We start from the raw sequence: 17988 nt of genomic DNA, 5'->3' as shown, positions 1-17988 counted from the left end.
TGGAAACCCAGACTCAAGCCCAATAAGAGGCATGCAACACCTTCTATGGAGAACCAAACTTCTTAAAGCATGCCAAAACAACAAGAATTTAGCATTAATTAGACTTTTCTTATGGTGCAATGCCACCCTGTTATGGCAATTTTGACATGTGCAGATGTGATGGTGAGTTTAGCGCACAAAAGAATATGATGGTTTCACAAGGAACTTTCCGTCAAGATGGCAAGTGGGAGGGAAGGCAGATAACATGTGACTATTTGCCTCTTGTGGAGCCTCAAATGTTAGATTTAAAAGAGGCTAGAGTCCAAACAGCACTTGTGGTGATTCGATTGGACGTGTGAGATTTTGGTTCCTTGTCGCTTGTGGTTATCGATGAGAGGATGATCTTGGTTGATACTGAGTTGGAAGGGGCTCAATGGGTGGAGTTGATAGTGATCCAGGTTAACAATTCCTGGGATTGTCTTTTGTAGGAAGAGAGAAGGAAGCCAGAGAGCTATTCTTTTATCTGAAAGGCATGAGAGATAAAAAAATGCTCTATGCTTCTCTGCTTCTCTGCAGCCAAAAGGAAAAGGGTGACTGCCAATTTGGTTTCCACCAACCATTAGGGAATGATTTGAGGAAAGCTATAATAAGTGATACAGGTGGAAGCGTGGAATAGTGGTCAGATGTGCAATGAAAAGCTCTGGTAAAGTTACCAGCAAAATGTCAAGCACAAAAGCCTATAGGAACATGCAAATGTAAGAAAGATATTCAGCTTACGATGACGGGAGAATAGTAAGATATACGGGTGGCTGATAGTTTGTCACTAAGGGCCTGTTTGGTTCGTAGGAAAGGTTATTCCGCCATGGGAAGCTTTTCCTGGAAAACCTTTTCTTTTCCTTTCCTTTCTAGAGGAATCCTTTTCATTGTTTGGTAGAACAAAGTTGAAATAGAAAGCTTTTTCTGGGAAGGTATTCATCTCGTTTGGATGCATGTTATTTAGAAAAGAATTACAAGGACGAGTAAACATGCATAATTTTTAAAATTACAAATCATTCTAATTACCATATTTTAAGCAAAAATTATATTAAGTTAGTCATCTAAATACCCACCATACAAGCCCCTTAATCATTGCCCATCAATCCTAATCTTCCCATCAATCCTCAAAACTAATAATATGTTACTCCTATTCAGGGCTTTCTTGCATTTTTTTTTTAATTTTGAAAAAGAAAAGAATCCGTCAGATCTCACCATAAACAATTAGAACAGGTAAATCGAGTCCATTAGAACAGAAATTAAAGAAAAGAAAAAAAGAAGAGAAAATCAGAAATCCCAAACAATCAGGGAACAAATTGGAATGTCAAAAGAAACCCTAGAAAGCGTCATTTTCTCATCCGACGGAACGAAGTTCTAAAAACGACGAGCTGAAACGATCTAAAAGCCCTAGGTCTGTAATGAAGAACTGTGTGTGTGTGTGTGTGTGTGTGTGTGGCTTTGAAGGAACACTGAGAAATTGGAAATTGGCCCAAACAGTTGCAGAAGAGAGAGGGAAGAAGGCTGTTGGGGGTTATTTGGAAGGGGGTTTAGAGAAGGGCATTAGGGTCTGTTGTTTCAGAAACAGGAGGGAAGAACACGAGTCGATGGAAGGTTATTGTTGGGCGTTCTTTGGGAGGGGTGTTGGGGCTGTTCTTCTGGGTTTGCTTTTGGTGGCTATGGTGAAGATAAAGAAGAGATCTCAGATTGTAGAGATGGAGAGGAGGGCTTACGAAGAGCAAGGGTTGCAGGCCTTGATCGTGGGGAATCTGAGGGCGTCACTTCCTATTTTTCTTCAAATCATGAAGGAGAGGGAGATGAAGCGTCTTCCCTCGATTCTATATTTGAACGCCCCGATATTTCTTTCCATGCGGGAAAGGAAAGGTGCATCCGACCTTTTTAGCGGGATTTGTTTCCGGGGAAAACAATGCAATTTTCTTTCCATCGTGATATGTCTTTCCATCCGAAATAGACGCAAATATAAAACCAAACAAGAGAAAGGCTTGAGAACGTGGAAAATGCTTTCCTTTCCATGACTTTCCAGCCCTTTATTGTGAACCAAACAGGCCCTAAGTTCAGTATTCTATACTTGTGTAACCGACCTTTCTGTTGGGAGGAACTTCTCTCAAAGATACTGAGATCTGAACTCTCTTCAACCAGTAGAAGTTGGTTACTCAATTTCAATTCATCTACTAGCAGGCTGCACCATTGGAATTTAGCTTCAAATGTAGCTACTAAAGATCTCTCTGATAGGAACACAGTAACTGGTTTTGTAACCAGTTTAAGGCAGATTCTCAGGCCTTGGGAAAGGTATTGGCCGGGGTAACTTCAATCTTACCTCTGCCTCAATTCCTAACTCTTGTAGCCACCATAAAAATCACTGTGATCCAAGCTATTGATAGACCAGTGATTTCATCTCAGTGAATATTCAGTGATTGTGAATCAATTGTAATAGAAGTCTCGATTGAGGTTTATCTCGGCTGAGTCTGATCTTATTTCAATGAGTTCCAGTAATTTTCTTGCATTGCATAAGATTTGACGCATAAAATCTTGAAATTTAAACTATAGAATCAACTCTCGGTTTCAAGGTAGTAACGATCAATGAATATATGAGAAACCGATGTTCAGACCTTACACATTGATCGACTGAGAGAAAATTATACCAAATTCGTTTCAAGGTGAAACTTGCTGTGTATTTAACTTGATGAAAACATAGGGGGGCACTAGAAACTCTTAAATGCATCAAGTTCAACCAAGGAAAATGAAGGATTTAACCTCAGCAAAAAGATTCAACAACTCAGGAAAATTGCACTAACTGTCAGTCATTCACCTTCACTCAATTAACTGAAAATACAAATTCACTTGAAAATTGGTTTCAATTCTTGCATATTAGTTAGCTTCTCATGTATCGTCCTTTTGTTTCTGACCTCCTTTGTGGTAGCTTGTCTTTGGTTTCCTTTAATATACTATCCATCATTAAAAAAATTGGAACTACTTATTTCTGTTGTTATATGCGCTTAAAATGGAATTTAAGAGCTACTAGTTCTCTATTGTAGATAGCTTCTGCAAATTGTAACTACTAGTTCTATTCCGTAGATTACTTCTCTTAATTGTCATACTTTCCATGGGTTTGATATTTTCATTTTTGCGTGATTGCAAGTGCTGTTGGTTCTCTCAGGAGATGATTCTACCTTCAGGGGAAGAGTCAACTAATTGTTTATGAGGATAGGTTTAAAAATTATTAATATTTTTACCTATTTAAGTCAAATGCCATTAATGTTTTTGTTAGACGAAAGTTTAGACAGAGAAAATAAATGAGTTAGGGTTATCTCCCCCTGACTCATATCTTTATACTAAAACATAAAGGAATGTACAAAGTCCTAAATGCCCTTAGGCAAGTTACATATTCCAACACTCCCCCTCAAGCTGGAATGTAGATATCATACATTCCTAGCTTGTTACATATATCATTCAATTTTGACTTATTTAAGGACTTTGTAAACATATCAGCTAATTGGTCCCCTGACCGAGTAAACACAGTGCAAATCTCTCTTTTCTGGATTCTTTGACGGATAAAATGACAATCCACTTCAATATGCTTGGTGCGCTCATGGAAGACTGGATTGTTGGCAATGTATATTGCAGCTTTGTTGTCGCAATAAAGCTGCGAAGGAGAAGATGAAATGAAGCCAATTTCAAAAAGAAGTGAACGTAGCCAAATAAGTTCCGTGCTTGTCTGTGCCATTGCCCTGTATTCAGCCTTTGCACTGGACTTAGCTATAACATCCTGCTTCTTACTCTTCCATGAAACAAGATTGCCACCTACAAATGTACAATACCCAGTGGTGGACCGTCTATCTGCTGGGGATCCAGCCCAATCTGAATCAGAGAAGCCTTCAACTTTCATATGGCCATGTCTTTTGAACATCAATCCCTTCCCTGGAGCCCCTTTCAAATACTTAAGAATCTGTGTCACCGCAGCCCAGTGAGAAGTACGTGGAGAGCTCATATACTGACTGACAACTCCAACAGCATATGAAATATCTGGCCGAGTAACCGTGAGATATATAAGTTTACCGACAAGCCTGCGATACCTGCTAGGATCCTCCAACAACTCTCCTTCTTCTGGAACGAGTTTCACATTAGGATCCATGGGTGCAGAAGCTGGTTTAACTCCAAGATTGCCTGTTTCTTTTAGCAAGTCCAAGACATACTTTCTCTGTGATAGGAACAAGCCTCTAGAGGAACGAGCAACCTCTATCCCCAAGAAATACCTGAGCTGACCCAAATCCTTAGTAAAGAATTCCTTTTGCAAGAAGGTTTTCAAACGTTGTATACCTTGTGAATTGCTCCCTGTGATGATTATGTCATCCACATAAACTATCAACAAAATACACCCAGCTGAAGAATGATAACTGAAGACTGAGTGATCCACTGCGCATTGTTTCATGCCAAAGCGCATGACTGCCTCACTGAATCTCCCAAACCACGCACGCCCAGATTGTTTGAGGCCATATAGTGACTTGCGTAGGCGACACACGTAGGAGGAAGTCTCCCCCTGAGCAACAAACCCTGGTGGTTGCTCCATATACACCTCCTCAGTTAGGTCGCCATGGAGGAAGGCATTCTTCACATCCAGCTGATGAAGGGGCCAGCTATGATTAACAGCAAGAGACAGGAGCACACGGACAGAGGGAATTTTCGTAACGGGACTGAATGTCTCAGTGTAGTCAACACCAAAAGTCTGAGTGTATCCTTTCGCGACTAACCGTGCTTTTAAGCGCTCGACAGTACCATCAGGGAGGTATTTGATGGAGAAAACCCACCGACAACCAACAGGACGGGCACCAGCGGGTAGGGAAACCAGATCCCATGTATCATTACTATGAAGAGCGCCCATTTCTAGGTTCATAGCATCACGCCAGCCAGGATGGTCAAGAGCCTCAGCCACTGACTGTGGTAAAGAGATAGAAGACAAGGAGGAAACAAAGCTCTGGAAGGTACTGGTGAGCTTATCATAAGAAACAAAATTCGAAATAGGATGTGCAGTGGAACGGGATCCCGTACAAGATGCAATAGAAGAATAAGAAACAACAGAGGAAGGCGGAAGAGAAGATACCTGAGAGCGGGAGAGAGGGATCATCGGCTCAGAAGATGATTGTGCGAGAGGAGGTAGAAGAGACCTATCTGTAACTTGGCGCCGCTGATACTGCTGTGTAATTTTAGGTGGAGCTGGCTTCTCCAACGTGGCAGAAGAAGTAGAAGCTGCATAAGTTGGCCGCACGGAAATAGGAGATGACGGAAGAGAAAGGCATTATTTATCTTTTATACTTTAACACTCCCCCGCACGTGTGGCCCACTCGGCAAACACGTGGCACATGTGGTCCCACTTTGGGCCGACCATCACATGTGGATTTTTGCTCTCCTTCTTCTAGAAAGAGTTTCACATTAGGATCCATGGGTGCAGAAGCTGGTTTAACTCCAAGATTGCCTGTTTCTTTTAGCAAGTCCAAGACATACTTTCTCTGTGATAGGAACAAGCCTCTAGAGGAACGAGCAACCTCTATCCCCAAGAAATACCTGAGCTGACCCAAATCCTTAGTAGAGAATTCCTTTTGCAAGAAGGTTTTCAAACGTTGTATACCTTGTGAATTGCTCCCTGTGATGATTATGTCATCCACATAAACTATCAACAAAATACACCCAGCTGAAGAGTGATAACTAAAGACTGAGTGATCCACTGCGCATTGTTTCATGCCAAAGCGCATGACTGCCTCACTGAATCTTCCAAACCACGCACGCGGAGATTGTTTGAGGCCATATAGTGACTTGCGTAGGCGACATACGTAGGAGGAAGTCTCCCCTGAGCAACAAACCCTGGTGGTTGCTCCATATACACCTCCTCAGTTAGGTCGCCATGGAGGAAAGCATTCTTCATATCCAGCTGATGAAGGGGCCAGCTATGATTAACAGCAAGAGACAGGAGCACACGGACAAAGGGAATTTTCGCAACGGGACTGAATGTCTCAGTGTAGTCAGCACCAAAAGTCTGAGTGTATCCTTTCGCGACTAACTGTGCTTTTAAGCGCTCGACAGTACCATCAGGGAGGTATTTGATGGAGAAAACCCACCGACAACCAACAGGACGGGCACCAACGGCTAGGGAAACCAGATCCCATGTATCATTACTATGAAGAGCGCCCATTTCTAGGTTCATAGCATCACGCCAGCCAGGATGGTCAAGAGCCTCAGCCACTGACTGTGGTAAAGAGATAGAAGACAAGGAGGAAACAAAGCTCTGGAAGGTACTGGTGAGCTTATCATAAGAAACAAAATTCGAAATAGGATGTGCAGTGGAACGGGATCTCGTACGAGATGCAATAGGAGAATCAGAAACAACAGAGGAAGGCGGAAGAGAAGATACCTGAGAGCGGGAGAGAGGGATCATCGGCTCAGAAGATGATTGTGCGAGAGGAGGTAGAAGAGACCTATCTGTAACTTGGCGCCGCTGATACTGCTGTGTAATTTTAGGTGGAGCTGGCTTCTCCAACGTGGCAGAAGAAGTAGAAGCTGCAGAAGCTGGCCGCACGGAAATAGGAGATGACGGAAGAGAAAGGCGTTATTTATCTTTTATACTTTAACACTCCCCCGCACGTGTGGCCCACTCGGCAAACATGTGGCACATGTGGTCCTACTTTGGGCTGACCATCACATGTGGATTTTTGCTATCTGGGAGGTTTGAACTCGAGACCTTTGGCTCTGATACCATGTTAGACGAAAGTTTAGACAGAGAAAATAAATGAGTTAGGGTTATCTCCCCCTGACTCATATCTTTATACTAAAACATAAAGGAATGTACAAAGTCCTAAATGCCCTTAGGCAAGTTACATATTCCAACAGTTTTAAAACAATACAGTTTGGTAACACTTGATAATTATTGGGCCAGCTGTTTTCAATCATTTATATATACGACTTTACATTTTCACATTCCTCATTCCAGGGGATTAACTTTTTAATCCACGCCATTATGTTCTAGAAAGATCAAAGTTGTGATTTTTTACGATGTATTTATCATCAAGGTTTAGTTTATACGGTTGCTTTAATTCTCAGTCATTTACTCCTATCCCCAGACATCAACTAAGGGTATCATTATAGATTTTTAGTTAGTCTAGGCATTTTAAGATGAGAGTAGAGGAATCACCATACACGTTTTTATGCTTTCTTAAAAGCTTCCTCTCTTTTTCTTCATTTTCCGTATTACATAAATTTTGGAGTTGATGCCATGATAGGTTTTTATGCCCCTGAATATCTATTCTATTTGAAAATCTATTATTGTTTAACCATTGCATTATTGAAACTTGTTTAATATGGGTAATAATCGAGGTTTTGCAGTGTAAAGATGAGGAGGAAGTAGTTGCTGTTATTGCACATGAACTGGGGCATTGGAAACTCAATCATACGGTGTATTCATTCATTGCCGTGCAGGTATGCTGTAGTCTAAAGAAGCTGAAATTATATCTCATCATATCCAACTTTCTCTCCTGGAAATTCTGGAGATCTATTGGTCGTGAATGCGAAACCTTTAAGTTTCATATTTCAAGCAATAAAGTTATTCAATAATAGAATTGGAACCATCTTGTCTAGTTTGTTAATTTTTATAGGATCGTTGAAAAGAAAATTTAAATGATTTTGATCAGTTTCTCCAAACTCTTAGATCTAATAACTTTAAATAAATGTTGAAACTTTTGAGGAATGATGAAACTTGGGAAGATAGAAATGTCTCTGTGAAAGCCATTCAAATTTGTAGATCGATCTTCTCAGCTTGCATGTTTTATGAAATCAAATCCTGGTAAAAGCTATCTCTTCCCACCTTGGCTCTCTACCGTGCCTCTATTCTGAAGGCTTCCGCATTTTATGAAATCAAATCTTCTTAAAAGCCATCTCCTATGCCTTTTTTTTTCTGGCTGATGAGTGGAGCTTCGAGCTTGTTGTAATATGTTTTTCAACTTCCACCCAGTACACCTGAAAATGTCATGATACATTCTTCAAGAAAGATCTCAAGTACACAGTGGTAGATGAAAAATGTGTTGCAGTGCCGTGCTAATGGGCATCCCAAGTCTTCTCAGAGTGCCCCTAACATATTAGGTTGGTATAGAAACCTGCGAAATTAAGCACAGCATGCCTATCAGTTTGTCATGTATGTAATAAAGTAAAAGCAGAAATCAAACCACACAACCTTTCATGGTGCAAAATCCCCAAATTTATGGTTGTCAATACCAGTTCCTTTCTGTTTCTTGTTGTTATGCCTTGATGCATTGACTATTGATGTTACTTTTGTTTCAAAGCCACCCAATTTTCTGACATGTATGGTCATTTTTCCACCCTATTTGCTGCAAACTTAGTACGAACATGCCTTCCATCCTCGCCAGTTCTTTTCCCCATGGATTTATGATTTCTGTTCTCCCTGTACTATTATTCACTTTTTGTGATATTTTTGCTTCAATGTTTTTTGCGTAGGTAAGCTGGGATCGAACCTGCGACCTCAAGGTTAAGAAACAAAGCCTCAACCATTGAGTTACAGGCCGAACCCCTTCTCCTATTTTTGCATCCATGTTGGGTGCCACCTTTTGTTTTTTCTCCTTGGAACACATGAAATTTTATAAAGAAGAAAAATCCCAGCAAGCCATAGCAAACCTAGGTGATAAAAAGAGAAGAAAGGAAAAAAAACTACATTACAGGATAACATACCAAATCATCAATCCTGAGTAGACCATGCCAAACTTTGGCAATTCATCGGCGGAAGTGTGTCCTTCTTGAATGGGTTTGGGAGAGGAACACGCAACACTGAGTAATAAACCAAATGTCACTCTAAATAAGAGTCTTAAATGTCCCTAAGGCATCAAATTGTGTTGAGGAAATCGCCTTCAATTCACAGCTTCGAAACACAGGTCTGAGATATCAATTTAACTCTGTTCTACACTGCTCAAACTTCAGCTTCTGCTGCATAACAATCGCCGCAAGGGCTTGTATATCGGATAGAATAGAATAACCCTTGAATTAGGGTCAAAGACACCCCCTTTCCCCCACCTCATACCCAATGCCAACCTTTCGGATCATAGCGCTACTTTGATTAAGGAGTTTTCTACCCCCGTTAAAATTCATCTTAAGCCACCACTTGGCCGGGGGAGTGGGGATGCCCCTAATATGAATTTAATTATAAATAATGTCTTGAACCGACTTGCTCAAAAAAAAATGTCTTGAACCGTAACTCCTGCAAACCATTGGTCTTTCACACATGCTCGGAGACTTCAATAATAATCCAATTAATAATTTTACAAATTGAAATTTTTTTCTTTATAAAACTTTCGTCCGTTTATCATTTCACATGATCCATATTGTTGGAGGGATAGTAATTTTTCATATGCAATCAAGTATCTTGTTGCCCACTGGTTTACGTCACCGCAGCCAAATGAGAATTAAGTGAAGACAATTCATATACATTAGGGTGTACATAGAACAAACAAAAGAAATAACTCGATGTCTATTGAGGTCTAAGGGCATTGACTAAATAGGTAAAACAAGGATTCTCTGGAGAACCCACAAAACACGCAAGCACGAGCATCAACGATATACCTCCTAACCAGTTGGTTCCCCAATGTGAATTTCCCCACGAATAACTCACCATATGAATACGATGTCTCCTGGAGAAGAACAAGGGCTTCCAACTATTAGGGAAACTCAGGCCAGGGGAAAAAACATTAGACAACGCATAGTACGATTTTACAGATAACATATCATTTTGTTTCGGTTTGGCCATTCTAGCCCATCCGAATATTTCGCAGTCAAGAAGTAATGATCGTAGACCCTTGCAGAGAGATGCAAGGATTCGTTGGATAGCCTAATGGAGCTCCCTTCTCACAATAATACGGTGATCACCTCCCCAAGGCCCCATACCTCCAACATAATTAGTGATCAATGCCCTAGGGTTGACTATATGAGCAAAGAGATCAGGGAGAGACCTAGCCAGAGTATCTTCACACCACTTATCCTACCAATATAAAGTGTTTGTGCTTTTGCTTAGACAAAAGGATGGTGAGAGGAGAAGGATTGGAACTCCAATATTTGGTTCTTCCACATAGGGGATTTATCAGTCACCTACTCACCCACTCGCCAAGAAAAAGGCTCATTCCAATTTTTTGGTACTTGTAATAAATCACCTTAGCCTGCAAGTCCTCACTAATGTTGAAGATTCTCCACCACTATTTCTCCAAAAGGGTAGCCTTTTCGGTTCCTATGTTGTTAATAATGATAAGACCACTCTGCAGACTTTGGTTGACACACCTCTCAGTTAATTAGATGAACGCTCCTGAATGTAGTATCATTATTCCACAAGGCTCTGTTTGGATGCATGCACTCCTCTGGTAGAGTAATAAGACAAGTAGTTAACATGTAGTCAACACGACTTGGAAACCCTAGGATTAACCTAGTAACTCAAATCAACCTATTTTTTTTTTTTCTTGTGTTTTTTGATTCGTCTCTTCCCCCTCTTGTGATTAATCAATTTAGAACAACTTAATCAATAGTCAAAAAATCAAAAATTAAAGAAAAATGGAGAATAGAGGGAAATAAAACAAAGCCTTTAAATGCATACTTCTTCTTCTTATAATTAATCAATTAAAAAATTAGGGCAATGATAAATACTTCTTCAATAAAACAAAGCCTTTAAATGCATACTTCTCGTTCACACCCCTTTAACGTGAATTGACGTTAAAAGCATTAAAAGTACACCTTTTTAAAGGGTGCGAATTATCCTCCAGGGGTCTGAATTTATCGTCGCCCAAAAATTATTGTCCGCCATAAATAAATATTTATAATTCAAGAAAAAATTTAAAATTTAAAAGGATAAAATGAGAAAAATAGAAAAAAATAAAAAATTGGGAAACATGCTTCCCTAGTTTTCGGGAAGCCTCTTGTTTCCTGATTTCAAAACGCGATTCCCCGGATGTGCACCTTCCACCCTTCGAAACGCGATTCCCCATAAGCGCGCTTCCCACTCATAAAAAACCATGAATGGGTATTCAAGGAATTTTGGAAATAAAATGCATGATGCCATGCATCAATGTAATCCCAATAGTTGAAGTGTTGAGGTGTAACGGTTTATGAGAACTTCTTGTAATAACTATAGTTTTTTCCCCAATCTGCTGGAGAGAGCACTTGAAGAATGTGGGTCGTGGACAGATGTATGGGTTTGGAGAGGGTTATCCATCTTATCCTCCGGGGACATTTCTGGTAACCTTGGTTAATTCATCAAGGAAAAAAAATATCGTAATTACTTAGACTTACAATAGATCCATTAGATGTAAAAATGAAAATTCATTGAAATATTTTTTGTTGTTGAAATGTCGCCTGGGCAGCACATTTAGTCCGGATTTCCTTGGGGCATAATAAAGTAAAAGGTGGGGGATATGTGATTTCGTTTTTGGGAATATCATTTTCTGTTGCATGATGAGAATTCACATATCAAATTTCCTTTTTCCATTGTTCAGTAAAAAAAAGGAGAAAAGAAAATAGGGACTCACACAAAATCCATTGGTTCAATGTCATACTTTTTTAACAAGTAATAGTAGGTTTAACATCTTATTTGATGGTTTATTGTGATACTAATAACAATTTCAGAGTTCATCTAGTTTTGAAATTGAGATTCTCCACCAATCAATGAGTTTAATTTGTTTGCTATATTCATCTCCGATTTGTCCATCTAGGTTGCCAATTTGTGCTAATTTACTTTTAAACTCAATTCCGAGTTCATATAATTTCTAAATGGGATTCGCCACTATCTCCATAGCTCATGGTTTATTTTATTTTTGTACAGCTCATTAGTAAACTTAGTTACTTCAAAGGACATGCTTCAAGTGTTTTTTTTACCATGGTCTGGTACACTGCTTGTTTCTTATTTAACTGCTCAAAAAATTGATATGTTGATTTGACGCTATCTAGCGTTTTCATTTTTAGTTTGTGTTTTCTACTGTAAAGTGTGCACAGAGAGTAGATCTCTTCTTGATTTCAAAAGCCTTGTTTTATATTTTTCCTGATTCAGAGCTAGTTAATTTGAAAAGTATCCAGTTTACGAATTGCATGAAGTATAGGAGACTGTTGATCTGGCCTTTACATTTGATTGTAGATTCTCACACTTCTGCAATTTGGGGGATACACTCTTGTGAGGAATTCAAAGGATCTGTTTCACAGTTTTGGGTTTGAAACACAACCAGTACTTATTGGACTCATCATTTTTCAGGTATGAATTTGCACTTTCTACTGGAAATGAAGAACACTCTATCCGTTTGTAGCTTGACTACTTGGAATTTAATTTGATGTACACTCTTCAATGTTATCTGCCACCCTTGTTCTTCTTGTGGCATGATCTTAATTGAAATTGCTTGGCACTCATAAATATTGGGAACCTAAACTCCTTTTAACTGTATTTTGACTGTTGACTGCTAGAATACTAGCTGCAATGAACCCAATATTTTAATACAAGTCAAACAACTGAAAATGCCGTGCACCGTTTAAGCTTACAATAAGATTTGTACCCACTGTACCTTACAAATATCAAATAATATTGTTTGTTAGGGAGTCTGGGTCGTTCTGGTAGTGGTGGGGTGTTTAGAGATTGTCATGGATAGGTTGTGTTCGGTTTTTTGAGGTCATGGGTGCATTACCCGAGCAAAGAGGCTAGGGCGATATTTACTGTCCATCTCTTGTTTGTTGGGAAGATTGTTTAGGGGGGATTTTGTGGTGGGAGGGGAATACAAAAATGTGATTAGGTGGGTGATACTTAAGAACATGGGATCTAGGTGTTTAGAGTACATCATTAATGATGTTGATATCTTATGGAAAAAAACTTCATTTGTAGGGGAAAAATTATGGAAAAAACTTCCTTGGAAGATAATATTTCATGGAAAAAAATCTGGGTCCAGTAGGTATGCAATTTTCATAGATCAGATGGTCCACTGAGCACAAACTCTTCTAAATCGAGCATGGATGGGGGGTGAAGAAAAAAGCCTGTTCAAAGTGGACTTCCTCTTCGGCAACGTCGGGAAGATGGTCCACTGAGCACAAACTCTTCTAAATGGTCCACTAAGCACAAACTCTTCTAAATCGAGCATGGGTGGGGTGGTGAAGAAAAAAGCCTCTTCAAAGTGGACTTCCTCTTCGGCAACGTCAGGGAGATGGCATGGGGATTGGACTTACCCATCCTGTCACTACCACAACTTCAAATGGCGGACTCGATGTCGATGGTGCTATCAGGATAAAAAGAAATCTGCCCCCCTCCCTCTTGGGCCGAATCCCATTGCTCATCATCAACAACCTTCGGCCAGTGCTGGTGGTGAGGGTGTGTCGTGGCCGGACTCCGGAGAAATATCAACATCTGTTGAGAAAGGGATCCTGTCACTATTTGTATCCGGAAAGGAAGTTGGATGTTGAGTTGATCTCTTAAAAGCATGTTTGGTTGGAAGAAAGAAGGATACAAATGAGACCTTAGATGATCTTTGGGTTTGGGCTAAGAGGTTTTGGGGCATACCTTCCCTCACATGCCCGTGTGTCATAGCGAGGAATTAAGTTCTTTTTATGTTTGAAACAACAGATCGTTCTTTTTATGTTCGAAACAACAGATCAGGCTGCAAAGATTCTGGCCAAGGGGGTTGAAGCTTGTGGGAATCAACTGCTATCTCTTTCTGCGTGGAAACGAGACTTTATCCAGGGAGCGGAAGAACTTTGGGTTATTTTTTACGATATCCCGTTGCATGCATGGGCAACTTCAACAGTGGAAGCTTTGGGCAACATCTTCGGTCCGGTCTTGGAAGTAAGGATGAAAGGTAGACATGGTCAGTGTATGAGATTCGCATCGACTAGAATCCTTGCCCCTAGATGGAAGCTCTCTTGTCCTTTTGTTCCCCTTTGGATATTGGGTAACTGTTTTACTCTAGGAATTGAAGCATCCCCTCCTATAGAAAGCAATGGATCATGCTCGGATCCTCTCAATAGACCCCCCCAACCCCCAAACAGAATACCAAGCTTAAATGCGCCATATACTTTGAGCTCTCCGGTTCTGGATCGATCGGACCCCATTACGAGCCGTACGACGGCTTGGGATTGTTCGTCGGTGAGTTTAACTGAGGATCCCCCGCTGAGTGATAGGAGGCTCTTTGGAGGGAAGACCGTTGGACCTTTGGGACCCACCCTTTTGAATTCAAAATTCAAATCTTATCAATCAAAGAAAGAGAAGGAAAAAATAAAGAGGTTCTTCCCAAAAGCGCCCTGGTCCCATACGATGGACATACATTGGATCCCGTGTCCAATCGGTTTGGTCGAAATGGTCCTTTTTCTGACTGACATGGTGACCTCCCTAAAAGGATTAAGCCAAAAAAAAGTTCTTGGGAGGGCGGTTTCCTATCAAATGCAGTGTTTCAAGCGCATTAGATAAAGTAAGGCTTACAATTCTATTTGAATGCATTCGAATTTGAATAAATCTTTGGGCGTCCTCAAAAAAGGGAAAGCGGAACTCCGCTCGTATGGTTCGACTTTCATGAATCAATGGAAGCGGAGAGTTGGTCTAGAGCTCTCGAAGGCCCAAATAGGGATGAACCCTCCCGAAAGAACAGTTGAGTGGATTCCAAAAAAGCATGATTTGCCACATCTTTCCAGGGCGTTGTTGGACCTTGGGTGACCGGATAAAAAGCCATTGGGGGCTTTTCCTCTGCTTTCCCCCTATGGAAGCTAGAAGGATTAGAGGCTTTTTGGAAAAATGAAGGGTATGAAATAAAAGGAAAAGGAATGATGGACATTTGGTGGGGTGGAGTGAAGAAGGGTGATTTAGTCTTTCTTGAAAAAAGTAAAAAGATTGCTTCATTCGCTATTGATTTGTTATATCGAGGCATTCGCTCTGCATCATCGCAAAGGACAAGAAGGGGTTGGCTTTTTTCCTTAAAGGTGGATCTAATCATCATCAGATATAGTACAACATTTAAGGCGCTTGCGGAATTCGAAGGAGATGATGAGAGTTCTGTCAGAAACCATATTAGGGCCATATTGGTTTTGCTTACTTAGTATAGGAATTTTTGTCTTATTATCACTGGAAATCGAAGAGGCAGAAATGCTATATGTCAGGGTGTATCTGGCATCATAAATGTTTTCACATCGAAGCATGGGAAACCTCTTCTCATTCGTCATAGTGGGTGGTGCGGGGGCGGTTATTGGTATTTGTAGGCAGTTGCCCCTATAATAAAAAGAGGGGGAGCCTTGAGAGTAAATGGTAGATTTGAATCTTCCGACATTTCGCTGCCCCCTCTTAAGGAAAATGGAACAGCAGAAACATAACTTGCCTCTCCATTCATCTTCCTCAATCGTCCCGGTCATAAGCCGGAAAAGGAAGCGACCCATGGATCTTATGGAATTGGAGGAAGTTTTGCTTAGGATAAGGGGCATGATCTATAATGCAGAAAAGGCTTCTAAGTCCTCGCCAACCCCAAGGGAAATCATCCGACTTCATCAAAAGACAATGGACGCTCTTCAAGGACAAGGCTAATCGGAGAGGGGAAGCACCCTCTCTTCATCAAATCCTTGATGGATGAGAGAAGATTAAGACGGCAGGAGTGGGAGGTGAAGAAAGCAGTGGGGATACGGAAACTGGAAGAGAAGATAGCTACCAGAAAGGCCTCTGAAGGTAGGATTCTGAAAGCCGAGGACCATGCCATAGTGTCAGATGAAGAAGCTTTTCGTTATGAGATTAAGTATTTGTTAAAGGAACTAGGCAAGTGTATAGTTTGAGGGGGGCCTGTTTTAGGATGGCTGAAGAGAGTTTTTTTTGGGGAAATGCTAGTAGTAGTGGTTGTCAAGATCTTTGTGGGAAGATCGCAAAGTTTTTTTGGAATTTTCAGGGGTACCAAAGTCTCATTTAAGTGGAAGAAGAAAGACCTTCTTGAAAGGTGGTCGGATCGGGTGGTCTTCAGGCCTATAAGGGTGGATGTATAGGAAGATTGCGAGGGCTGAGTATTGGTTTTACTGTTTTCTTTTTGTTTTCCTGGACCTGGATTTACCTTCTAGGTTTTCACACGCTGTAGTACATAGGGGGACCACTGGTCCCCCTCGTATGTAAACCTCGTATGATTTTAATATATTTCTGTCAAAGTTTTTAAGAAAAATAAAAATAATGACGTTGATATTTGAGGGGTAGGGAGATTTGTTTTGGGAGCTAGGTACATCATTAATGTTTTTTTCATGATGTAGTAAGGGAAGCCAACACTGTAGCTGATATGTTGGCTAAAGATGGGGGGAGTAGAGATGTTTTAGTTGAGGGGAAATCTCGGCCCCTGTTGTAATTTTTGTCTGTATCCTTTAATAAAGTTTCTATTACCTATTCAGAAAGAAAAAAGTAATTAGGTGCAGGTCTGAACTCTGAAGCGAATCCTGTAGAACCCATCTCATCCAGAGGGCCAACATTGAGTGTGCTGTTCTTCTAGTCTGTTTGGTTTATTATGAAAACGTAGTTCTACAATCATGAACCAGTTGATTTATGTTGAAACTGATAGGTTATAACCTCTTATCCCCTGGATCTTGCTCCCACTTGACTTCTATGCCAACAGAAATCCATTTCTTTTCTTGAAGAAGGCAACACTTTATTAAAAAAATAAAAGAAACAAATTTACAGGAGGGGAAGAGTTTTGTCCATGGACTAGTAATCTCTATTGGCTCCTATTTTTGCTAGACTATCAGCCAACTCATCTGCTGCTCTTGTAACAAAAGAAATGACTATCTCGCTGGTCCTATCTACAATCTCAGTGATGAAGTTAGCCTATCTCCATGGCCCGTTGGTGGATGCTTTTTGAGTTACCTTCCACCATAACCATCCCTCCCAGCTCCCTTTGGAATATGCAGATCCCTGTAACCATCATTTGTATCTCAGCCTTGTTTGAGTTAGTGATACCAAGCACATTCCATACACTATCTTCCCATTAGAATCTGTTTCCACTTACTAATAAAATTGAGTCGAGACCTCCAAAAATCTTCTCTAGCCTTCAAAATGTCATTTGATTCCACTGAAGCCATATCTACATAGTTTTAAAACTCTCACGAGTCATCGTCGACTCCCTTTTCCCTTAGCCGCGCTTTGTGTTTTACCCTGTAGAATCAATAAAAAGTCCTTTGACTCTCCCTAGTTATGACCGTGTCAACCGAGTACTCAGCAGCGTCAACCACGTTCTTGGATGCGTCCGTGCTGAGTCGATAAGGATTTTTCTTGGCCACATTATGACCCGCATCCGTGTTGTTAGAAATGAGATTAAGGTTAGAGAGAGGAAGAAGAAGAGGAGTGAAGAGATGGGGAGTCTCCACCAGGGAGCTCCTCATGTAAATGATGTATATATAGGCCCATCTAGGGCAACATGACTACAAAGACTATAATACCCTCACTACTACACGTAATACCTAAACTACCCTACCCTAATACATGTTCTTCAACGCTCCCCCTCAAGCTGGAGTGTATAAACTATGAACTCTATTTTACTACAAAGAACTACAACAACCAAAAACTACAACGAAAGGACCATACATCAAAAAAGTACGATAAGCTCATACACACATCCAGTTTGGTATAACACTCAAGTTGGTGTGGTGAATATATATAATAAGAGCACAATAAATAAAAGGACAGCAGCGGCCACAGTAAACAACATTGAGATCAATGGCCATAAAAAAGAGCAGCTCCCTTGAAGTAGCACAACAGCGAGAGCGATCAAACATGGCCTTCCCATGAATGAGAGTACGACAAACAGATCCGTATATCACGAGCAATAGAGGCACCATGACAGGAACAACTATGCTTCAGCAAGCAAAAAGGGGCACACCAAAGTGCATAGCGAACATTGGCGAAGCAGGACAACACCAAGTGAAGAGGATAACAACCGATGGGGAAATTATCGC

At 40.6% G+C, this 17988-nt stretch overlaps 1 protein-coding gene across 1 annotated transcript in view; it reads left to right on the top strand.

Moving 5' to 3' along the window:
• Positions 1-17988, top strand: part of LOC143875548 (CAAX prenyl protease 1 homolog) — a 36357-nt gene that overhangs the window by 13131 nt on the left and 5238 nt on the right. Inside the window, exons 10-11 of the mRNA XM_077377124.1 lie at positions 7402-7494; positions 12191-12304. Coding sequence (XP_077233239.1) covers positions 7402-7494; positions 12191-12304 — 207 coding nt within the window. The remainder of the gene's footprint in view (positions 1-7401; positions 7495-12190; positions 12305-17988) is intronic.

Source organism: Tasmannia lanceolata, unplaced genomic scaffold (genome assembly GCF_043159265.1).
Source record: "Tasmannia lanceolata isolate RefF3 unplaced genomic scaffold, GAP_Taslan_0.1 ptg000002l, whole genome shotgun sequence".
NCBI lineage: Eukaryota > Viridiplantae > Streptophyta > Magnoliopsida > Canellales > Winteraceae > Tasmannia > Tasmannia lanceolata.
The sequence above is the reverse complement of the archived record's forward strand: the minus strand, read 5'-3'. Positions and strand labels throughout refer to the sequence as shown.